The 10,831-nt window shown below is 37.1% G+C and overlaps 1 protein-coding gene across 1 annotated transcript; it reads left to right on the forward strand.

Annotated features, from left to right (window-relative positions):
- The first annotated feature begins 945 nt into the window (after positions 1–945).
- Positions 946–6,483, forward strand: LOC149207667 (uncharacterized). The gene is made up of 3 exons (XM_089398112.1): positions 946–1,963; positions 2,516–3,008; positions 3,144–6,483. The coding sequence occupies exons 1-3, from the start codon at positions 946–948 to the stop codon at positions 6,481–6,483; spliced, it is 4,851 nt and encodes a 1,616-aa protein (XP_089254238.1).
- Positions 6,484–10,831: the final 4,348 nt, after the last annotated feature.

Below are 10,831 nucleotides of genomic sequence, written 5' to 3' on the forward strand. Positions count from 1 at the left end.
TCTATCTTGAGAAGATACATACATTGATTATGTTGGAGATGAAGATTGACATGATCTAGACATAAATCAATCACCTCTAGATGTTAGAGCCAACTATGAAAATATTATTCCCAAATATGTTGTTATCTTAGAAGATTTCTACGATTTCCAAGATAGGTTTAAAACCCCAACCAATTGTAAAACAAATAGCTCAACAATGAAATTTGAAGTAATCAATCTTGGAATTGAGGATAGCCCTCAAAATGTTAACCTTGGTTTAGGTTGTTCACTTTTCGAAATAATCTCTTTTATCCAATTGCTAAAACAATACAAAGATGTTTTTGCTTGGACATATAATGATCTTAAGAATTATGAGACAACTTTTATCTAGCACAAAATCCTTTTAAGTTTTGATATAAAACCTATTCAACAGAAGTGGAGGAAAATCCATCATAATCTAGAATCCTAGATTAAGGAGTTGAACAAACTCATACAAGCTAAGATTATCTTTCTTATTAGACACTCTCAGTGGGTATCTAACATGGCCCTTGTTAGGAAAAATAATGGTGATATTACAATATGCATCGATTTCATAAATCTTAACAAGGATTCTAAAAAGCACAATTTTCCTCTCCCTGTTATGGAACACATTTTACAATTTGTCGCTGGATCTAAAATGATGTCCTTTTTGGACGAATTTTCAAGTTATAGTGAAGTCCTTGCGTCTAAAAATGATCAACTAAAAACAACATTTCAAATGAAATGGGGTATGTATCATGGAAAATTTTAGGGGCTAATATTCTCAGGTGGGCTAATTTTCTATGCTTTTTCCAAAAAAAGATTTGCCAATTTCCATTTTTTCTAAAAGTGATTTGCCCAAGAGGTTATTATATATAGCTTTTTAGATCGCTGCCGCGCTGCAACCCTAGCCGCGCCTTCTGAGAGACCCTGCAAGCGCTCTCCCTCATGGAGCCTGGAGGCGGCCCTGCGGCCCCTCCCCCCTTTCCTCCGGAGATCGAAGCCTTCAAGGCTCTTGTAACTGCAACAGGAAAACGTCAGGCCACAGGCCCGCAGCAAAAATTCGTCAAAAAACTGGACAGTATACCCAAGGTGGCCTTACCAGAGGAGGAAATCTGTAGATCTGCACTGAATCTTGCAGAAAAAGGTCTGATCGGCCAGTTCACCGGTTTGTGGCCATCCCCGAGAGCTGTCGAAGAATGGGTCAAAAGGAACTGGCTACCTTTGGTAAATGAAGGAATCAAGATCTATTTTGTAGGTAAAGGGTTCTTTGTTTTCCTGTTTGACAGTTTAGAGGACAGAGGCTTGATTTTCAGAAACGGGCCATACTTCATGGGGCCTCAAGGACTCTACTTGAACAAATGGTCTACAGATTTTGACCCAGCGCAAGATGTGCCCAAGGCGGTTCCTGTTTGGGTGCGCCTCCCGCATCTTCCCCTGCATTGCTGGAATCAAAGCTCACTCCAGTCCATTGGAAATGCTCTTGGAAAATACATAGACCAAGCCCCAAGGAAGGACCAGTATTCCTGTGCCCGGATCTGCGTGGAGGTCGATTTGGAAACAGGATTACCCGAAGCGATTCAGCTATTAGTGGCAAACTGGACACATATACAAGAGCTTGATTACGAACAACTGCCCTTCAAGTGTCGTTTCTGTCACCAGTATGGGCATTTTGCTAGATACTGCAAAAAAAGAAGCGACGAGACAACAGAGAAGGAAAAAGAAGAACAATGGAAACAGGCAAAGAAGACAACATTCAACAGACAGAGTAACAAAAACAAGGCTAAAGGGACAGAGAACAAAGTAGATAATGGAAGCACAAGTAACCAAAACGCCGGAAGCAGTGAAACAAAAGGCAATGAGGGGGATAAAAACCCCTTTGAAATCCTCACGCCTCCTTCAGATCCTCCGGAAGCAGGGGAAGAAGAACCACCACAGCAGGAGAATATTGAAACCCTAGAACCAGGTAATAACCCAATCTCCATCCCAAGCAATATTTCTTCTCCATCATACGCAGATATAATAAAAAAAAAGAAGAAAACAATAGAGAATATGGGATCATCAGATGATGAAACACTAGAAAGGTCAACAAAAAGGGCTGGACGAAGATCAAACAAGGAAACTAGAGAAGAGGAGTCAGAAAGACAAAAAACCCTCGGCAGTCAAGCTACCATCGAAATGACACTAGGGAGGAATATCAGGCCTAGGGCCTCCAAAGGAGGAGGGCCTACCCCTTCAAGTGGTAAATGATGCAGTTGATCTCTTGGAACTGTAGGGGTCTGGGTAATCCCAACAAGGCAGAGGCTATCAGAGACTTATTGAAGATGGAGATCGCGGACATCCTTATGCTCCAAGAGACCAAAGTAGAAGGGGAAACCCTTCTAAACACCAGCGCTAAGAAATGGAAATTTGATTCAGGAAAGGCTGTTAGTGCAAGGGGCACAGCTGGAAGGTACTTTTTGGACAAAAGACTTCTCACTAGAACGATTCTTAGCGACTCAACATTGGATTTTCACAGAGCTGCGTCACACCGTAAGCAATCTTACCCTCGCTCTGTTTAACTTGTATGTCCCTGTTCATTATGAAGAAAAGAGAGAGTGCTGGAGGTCACTTATAGATTATATAGCGCAAATCAGTCCCACAAATTTAGTCATAGGTGGAGATCTGAATATAACTCTAGATCCCAAAGAAAAGAAAGGAGGGATCCAGTCTAGAGATCCTTTCATCAATACAGTGGGCAATTTGATTCTGCAGTGGGACTTGGTAGACTTCAAACCAGTGAAAGGCAAATACACCTGGACAAACAATAGAACCGGAGAAAATCATATCTCAGCCAGATTGGATAGGTTTCTTATCAGCAGCTCTTTAATGATGGACAACAGAATAGTTTTCACCAAGATTCTTCCAAAGCTCACATCGGATCATAAGCCTATCCTCTTATGCCTAAAAGAGGAAGAGGATTTAGGCCCCCTTCCATTTCGTTTCAACCCTCTTTGGGCAGGCAAAGATGGGTTTTTAGAAACAGTTCAAGCAGCATGGAGGATAGATGTACTCGGTTCCCCAAGCTATGTGTGGGAACAAAAAATGAAAAATACAAAAAAAGCACTTAAAGATTGGATAAAGAAATCCATGCAATCTCCCAATAGGCAGAGGAAGGAGGCAGTAATTCAATTGGAAGGAATACAACTGGAAATGGAGGAGAAAGATCCCTCTTCCACAGATTTAGCCAATGAAAAATCTGCTCAAAGGAATGTATACTGTTCTTTCAGAAATGAAGAGGAATATTGGCGCTTAAAGTCTCGAAGTCTGTGGCTCAAATCTGGGGACAGAAATACCTCATACTTTCATAGACAGTGCAGGGCCCGTCTCTCGCGCAATCACATAACAGAAATTACCAGCACTAGTGGTCAGGTTTATAAAGGATTCTCTCAAATCCAAGAAGCAGCTGTAAATCATTTTCAGAACCTTCTTAGTGCAGAAAGAAATGGGAATGAGGAGGATGAAGCAGAGTTCCTCACAACCATCCCAAATCTAGTCAGTGAGGAAGATAATGATTCTCTGATGAGCCCAGTAACGGAAGAAGAAATAACTAGTATTGTATGGTCCATGGAACCAGATAAAGCCCCAGGTCCCGACGGTTTCACAATACACTTTTACAGAATTTGTTGGGAGATTATCAAAATTGATCTCTTCAGAATGATAAGAGGAGTCTTGAGGAAGGCAAAAGTGGGTGGTGGAATAAAATCCACATTTCTCGCTTTAATCCCCAAGGAAACAAACCCAAGATCCTTTGACAGATACAGGCCGATCTCCCTTTGTAATTCATCATACAAGATCGTGGCCAAACTGTTGGCAAACAGAATCAAGCCACTTCTTCAAAAACTCATCTCTCTAGCACAAGGAGGATTTGTGAAAGGCAGACAAATCTTAGATAATGTCATTCAAATCCAAGAGGCTCTCCATTCCAGCCACACACGGAAAGAACAAGGTATGATTATCAAATTAGATATGAGTAATGCTTTTGATCGTGTTAACCGTTCTTTCTTGCTCAGGGTACTTGCAGCCTTTGGGTTCAGACAGGAATTCATAAACCTTATCAAAGCCTGCATCGAAAACATCTGGATCGCTCCAATGGTGAATGGGAGACCAACAGAGTTCTTTTCAGCCACCAGGGGACTGAGGCAAGGCTGCCCTTTGTCTCCCTTTCTCTATATTCTGATGGCGGATTCATTAAGCAGAAAGTTGACACAGGAGCAACAAAGTGGCACCATTCCTGGGATAAGAATCATGCAAGGCGTAGCCCCAGTGAATCATGCGCTCTTTGTTGATGATTCACTCCTGCTCGGGGGCGCATCCATGAGAATCGCTAAATCCTTCAAGACAATTCTCCAAAAGTATTGCAGTGTTACTGGAGCACTAATCAGTGAGAGGAAAAGCGCAGTTTGCGGATGGAATACCGATCAGCAAACAATTGAAAGGATAGCCAGTGAACTGGGGTTCAAAGGCTATGCAGAGTGGGATAAAATAAAGTATCTTGGTCTTCCGTTGACGATGGGATCCAATCGTAATAATTTGTGGGAGGAGGTGATTTCCAAGTTCAATAAGAAGATAACAGCGTGGGGCGGAGTCTGGCTTACCACAGGAGGCAAGCTCACTCTCATCCGTTCTGTACTTTCAGCTCTGCCTACTTTCCAAGCCTCTTTGCTGATGGCTCCAAGGCAAATCGCAGATCAGATCTCTTGTTTAATGCGGAACTTTTTGTGGAATGGTGGGAAGGGGAACAGTAACCGTTTTCACTTAGTTAATTGGGAAATGGTGAAGCGCCCAATTACTGAGGGAGGACTCCAAATTAGAGATCCCCAACAAGAAAATCTAGCCCTGGGATGTAAACTCCTGTGGCAGCTAATATCTGAGCCCAAGCATCCAATCAGCCAGCTCTTAAATCTCAAATACCTTAGAAATCGGTCGACCATCTCCTTCAACCCAGCGTCTTCTCCTAAAGGAACACAGGCTTGGAGGCTCTGTTGTAAAGGGATAGATTTCTTCAGAACACATTTGTATAAAATTCCAGGGAATGGCAAAAAAACATTGCTGTGGAGAGACCGAATCATGGGCCATCCTCCACTCTCAGACATAAATGAAATCGCAGATTTAAGAGTTTGGTTAAGATCAAAAGGAATCAGGAAAATCGAGGACATTGCAGAGTGGGATAACAAAGGCAATTGGCAGTGCTGGACTTTGCCCAACATACCAGCGCACTTAAAAAATCAGTTAAACTATTTCATAGATGAAATCACAGACTTTACTCCAGTGCATAAGGACGAGGAAGATTCATGGGGTTGGGGACAAACAGGGGTATACACAGCCAAACAAGGGTACTTACAGATGCAAAGCAAAAAGGACTCTTTGCACCCGGAAGCAGTGTGGAAGCAGATCTGGGAAAGCTTCAGCATTCCGAAGATCAATTTCTTCTTCTGGACTTTGTTTCACAACAAAATCCTAACTGGAGACAACCTATGTAGAAGGAACATAGCTGGTCCACATCGATGCGTGTTCTGTAAAAAAGCCTTGGAGACCTCAGTTCACATTTTTATTGAATGTGAGTATGCTCAGAAGGCCTGGACTAGCTTCTTGGCTGGACTGAATGTAAGACCCCCAGTGCATTGTTCGATAACAGACATGTTTTTGTCTTGGAAAGCTAGGTATCCCTACAGCATCGCAGACAAATCCCTTTGGTACAAGGTGTGGATAACAGCTCCAAAATATGTGTGCTGGAAGTTGTGGCTCTCCCGGAACGAAATTGTCTTTAATAAAAAAGAAATGTCAGCAGGAAATGTCGCAGAAAAGGCCAAGAAACTTCTAATAGAAACTCTGAGACAATCCAATGTTAGAGATAACTCCCTAAGAGATGAAGAAAGAGCATGGTTGGGTGATTACACTCCTACAACGAGTCCTTCAACAATCACACGCCCAAATCACAAGGAAAACTGGCAGATTCGAGACAATTTGGAAAGCTTCCAGAAGTGGTGGAAATCTCAAGGAAAATGCACTATCTTCTTTGACGGAGCCTCGAAAGGCAATCCAGGCAGGTCAGGAGCCGGGGGGGTCATTTATCTCCCGAATGGAAGAAAAGAGGAATTCAGTTGGGGACTCGGAATTAAAACCAACAACCAGGCAGAAGTCCTCAGTCTTTTAAAAGCTGGCCAACTGGCCAGAAAAGGAAACCCAAGGGAAATCTTAGTGTTTGGAGACTCAGAATTGCTGATAAAAGCTCTATTAAAAAAGAAAGGGCTTAAGGATCCAGTTCTGAACAAACAGATATTAAGAGTGAATAGACTCTTGAAGGACTTCTCTTCAGTTCAAATCTTTCATATCCTCAGAGAATTAAACTCAGAAGCAGACAGTCTGGCAAATATTGGATGCAATCTAGAAAAGAACATGATAAGTATAAATGCAGGAGAACCGAGTATGGCAGCCATCCCTTAAAAGGGCAAGTCGATCTTGTAAAAGCAGAAAATTATTCTGTTAGAAACAGAAAATGTAATACTTGATATGGCTTTGGCCACCCATCAATAAAATATCCGTTTCGGTTAAAAAAAAAAAAAAAAGTGATTTGCCCAAATTTTATAATATAAAATTATTTTAATTTAAATATCACCAAAATTTTATATAGAATAATATAAAAGAATTATAAATCTAAATATTTATATAAAAGTATGATCACACATTTTACATTTTACATTTTGAATATTTGGAACTACAATATTCGCCTACGCGTCTAAACTTAAAGTTAAACTCTAGTCCTTAAAATTTTCCCTGGTATGTATCCTATAAAAAAATGTCTTTTGGCCAAATCAATGTAGGTGCTACATTTCAAAGGGGAATGGATACAACGTTCAAAGGGCTTATTAATAAATCATTTGTGATATATCTTTATGATGTTATAATATATTGTAAAAGAAGATATGATCATGTATATCATCTAAATCAAATTTATGAATGATGTAGAAAATACGACATATCATTAAATCCTAAGAAAACAATATTTGCATTGAGATAGTGTAGATTTCCACAACTGTTCATATTGAGATAAGTTTTTTGGAAAAATTCTCTCAATATTTGTATTGGAAGAGAGTAAGATTTTGGGATTTATTGTCTCAAAATTGGGAATAGTATTCGAACATAAAGGGATCTAGGAAACTTCTAAGATACATTTCCCTCGCAATAAAAAAACGTTGTAATAATTTCTAGGAAAAATTAATTTTGCTAAGCATTTTGTACCTAGTTTCATAGAAATAGTGAGACCTCTACAAAACATGATTAAAAAGACGATGTATTTAAAAGGAAGAATCTAAAAATAGATGCATTCAAGTTAATAAAAGAAACAAGCATTCAAGCCCCAATTCTTATTTCTCATGATTTTAGTATAAAGTTTACTTTTTACACTTTTACTTCTAATCAATCATGTGCATCGATCCTTACTCAAAAGAATGACCAAAACTTTGAAATACCCATTTCATTCATGAGTACATGATTTCAAGGTTCAGAGTTGAATTACTCTGATGTTGAAAATAAAGCTTATGCCATTTTCAAATCTATTAAATATTTCAAGCCTTTCTTGCTTAAGTCTCATATAAATTTAATTATTCCATACCCTTCTATTAGAAATTTGTTGATTCAAAATATTTGGGAGACAAAAGAGCTAATTGGATGACAAATCTCCAAGAATATGACCTCGAATTAAAACCATATAAAATCATTAAAGGTCAAGGCCTTTGTTGGTTGGTAACAGAGTCGATTAAAAAACACTAATTTACTACAAAATCATAAAGAATCAGATATTGGACTACAAAACATAAATTTTATTCCCAATTCTAGTAATTCTTGATATTATGATCTTAAGTACTTCTTGACTTATGGTTTCATGTCTCAACATTTATAGCTTAGGAAAATAAGAGTTTTGAGATTAGAATCCAACAAATATAAATCGATTAATGGAGTGTTGTTTAGAAGTAACTATGATTTAGTTTTACTTCGACTCTTGGAAAAATCTATTGTTGATAAGATTTTGTCATATTTGCATGATGGACCTAGAGGTGGGCATTTTAGAGGAGATGTCATTGCTCATAAAATTCTATGTGAAGGTTATTACTAGCTTACTATTTTTAAGGATTCACATGCTTACGTCAGGAAATGCAAGATTTGTCAAACATCTATTGAAAGAGAAAATAAATCAATGTTCCCATTCCAACATGTAGTATTTGAAGAGTCATTTAACTAGTGGGGGCTAGATTTCATTGGAGAGATCTCTCCAAATTCTCCACAAAAACATAAATATATATTCTAATAGAAATAGATTACTTCACAAGATGGGTGGAGGGCATTCCTCTTAGAACTGTCAACCAAGACCAGGTAATCCCTTTTATTGAACAATTAACTATCACTAGGTTTGGTCTCCCAAGCCCATTATTTTTTGATTATGCATCATACTTTTCTTCAATTAGATGAATTGAATTTGCCTTAAATAAGGGAACAAAAATAAAATATTCTTCTAGCTATTATTCTTAGGGAAATGGTTTAGCATAATCATCATATAAGAACCTTCTAAGAATCACTAAAGACAATTGCCAAATCTTAGAAAAATTGGCATAAATCCCTTGCAAATACCTTGCAAGCTGAATGGGTGACACCTAAGGCCACATTAGGAAATTCACCATACTTATTAAAAAATTGTTTGATAGACACTTAGTTTGTGAGATTTTTTTTAATATTGGTGATATCATACTGAAACAGGACAAAATTCATCAAGAAAAAGGTAAATAAACTAAATTTCAAAAATTGTGGCTTGGGCGATCCAGATATCTTAAAAGTTTGGCTCTTCAACTTACATTCTACAATCATTGGAGGGGGTAAAGAAAACCTCCCTATAAATGCCCAAATCCTTAAGAGATATTTTTCCTGACCTATTGTTAAAACTTTGTATAATACATATATACATTGTATAATTTTTCATCTAAAAAATAATAAAAAAAGACATTTAATAATAATTCTTTAGTGGTATACTTTTGATTTCATACCCTAAGAACTTATGTCAATCATAAATATTTTCTAGGGTCATTTATTTGAATAAGTAGTAATAAAAATTATGTGTCACAAATAATATGTAATACATTATTATAATGCATAAAACCTTTTTATCTGATTTTCTTATTAATGGATTATCACATTCAAGGAAAGTGCTTAAAATATTATTCTTCAATAGGGTCCACTCATCTCACATTAAAATTGATATTTGCTAGGAATTGGAAATGAATTAAATGAATGGGCTAAGATTTGTTCATTTAGATAATGCATTACATCAAAGTAACTTTCATATCACCCCACTGCCTATTCATCCAATTACCAAAAACAATTATATAATGGTTTGCAGATTTCTATGGTGTGGTTTTTGAGATTCTGAATTTGGATATTCCACAGTCTTCATATACATACAAATTTAAAGGGTGATTTTAAATCGAATATAGGAAGTTGAAAAGCAAAAAAAGTGTGGGAAATGTATGTGAACCCATTACGGTTATGGACACTCGTTGGTAACAGGTCAATGTAAACATGATACTAAGGAAACTTCATTGGGGATATGAATGCTCGCTGGCAGCGAAGCAATGCCAGGTTAAAAGAAATATGACATGAACTGGTTACACATCAATCTTTCTATATAAAGTTGTTTCCCTCTAGGCTTATTCATGACCATATTCTAAAGTACTAATCTTAAAATAAAATTGAACTCCATTTTACTTTACCGCTTTAAAGAATGATTATTCTTTGGTTATGAGTACTAGAAGTGCATTTCTTATACATTTTTAATAAGTTATCAAAGATAACATTTATGGTTATGTATGAAAGATCCATAAAACATGTTCTATTGCTATTTAATCATTACCTTTATCTAAATTATGTATATTGACAGAGATAATCGCTTCTTCCAGTGTGTTACCAATTGTTGTGGTGTAACAATAACCTCGCATTATTGTATATATGTTTAAATTAACGAGGTACTTTGAATTTTAAAATTTGGAAAAATCTATAAACAATGCCATAAAGATAATCTATTTTACTAATTTTAAAAAAATCTATTTTACTAATTTTAAATTTAAAATTTTTATGGAAAAAACTCAAAATTCACTCTTTTATCTCCTTTTATTATTTTTATCAAGATACTCGGTTACCTTCTCTTCAACAATGTCATTTGAATGTCAACTTTCTAGCCTCAATACACATTTTTATTAATAAACATGTGTATTCATGATATTCATTTATGACTCTGGTCGTTATTGGATATCAAATATTGGGATTACTAAACCAAAACTTGAATCAACACCACGATATCTGATAGATTGATACAATAATTTCGATAATCATGTAGGACTTATTGAGGATGTGTTGTCATCACACATGGCAATGTTGACATGTCATGTGACACATGTTACTTGAATTGAGTCTTTTTGGATATCTAAATACACAATTTTCACATGACACATGGCATTTAATTATCGCTGCCACATCACCATCACCACCATGTCACCTTCGTGCCATGTCATCCGACTCATATTGGATATCGACTCTTTGCATTCTAATGCTATAAAAAGGTGAAATCGGATATCTGATATCTCGATATTGGGCCTTCTCATATCATCATCGGGTGATATGTTATTAAAGCTCTAGACATGAAACACTCGATATCTAATATACCATTATCATATGTCCACGTGCCACATTGACTTACACGTGGCAATGTTGACTTGTCATGTGACACGTGTCACCTTAATTTATGACA

The sequence above is a fragment of the Pinus tabuliformis genome, chromosome 1_2 (assembly GCF_031772625.1).
Source record: "Pinus tabuliformis cultivar Carrire ecotype Pingquan chromosome 1_2, CPIR1, whole genome shotgun sequence".
NCBI classification, from domain to species: Eukaryota; Viridiplantae; Streptophyta; class Pinopsida; order Pinales; family Pinaceae; genus Pinus; species Pinus tabuliformis.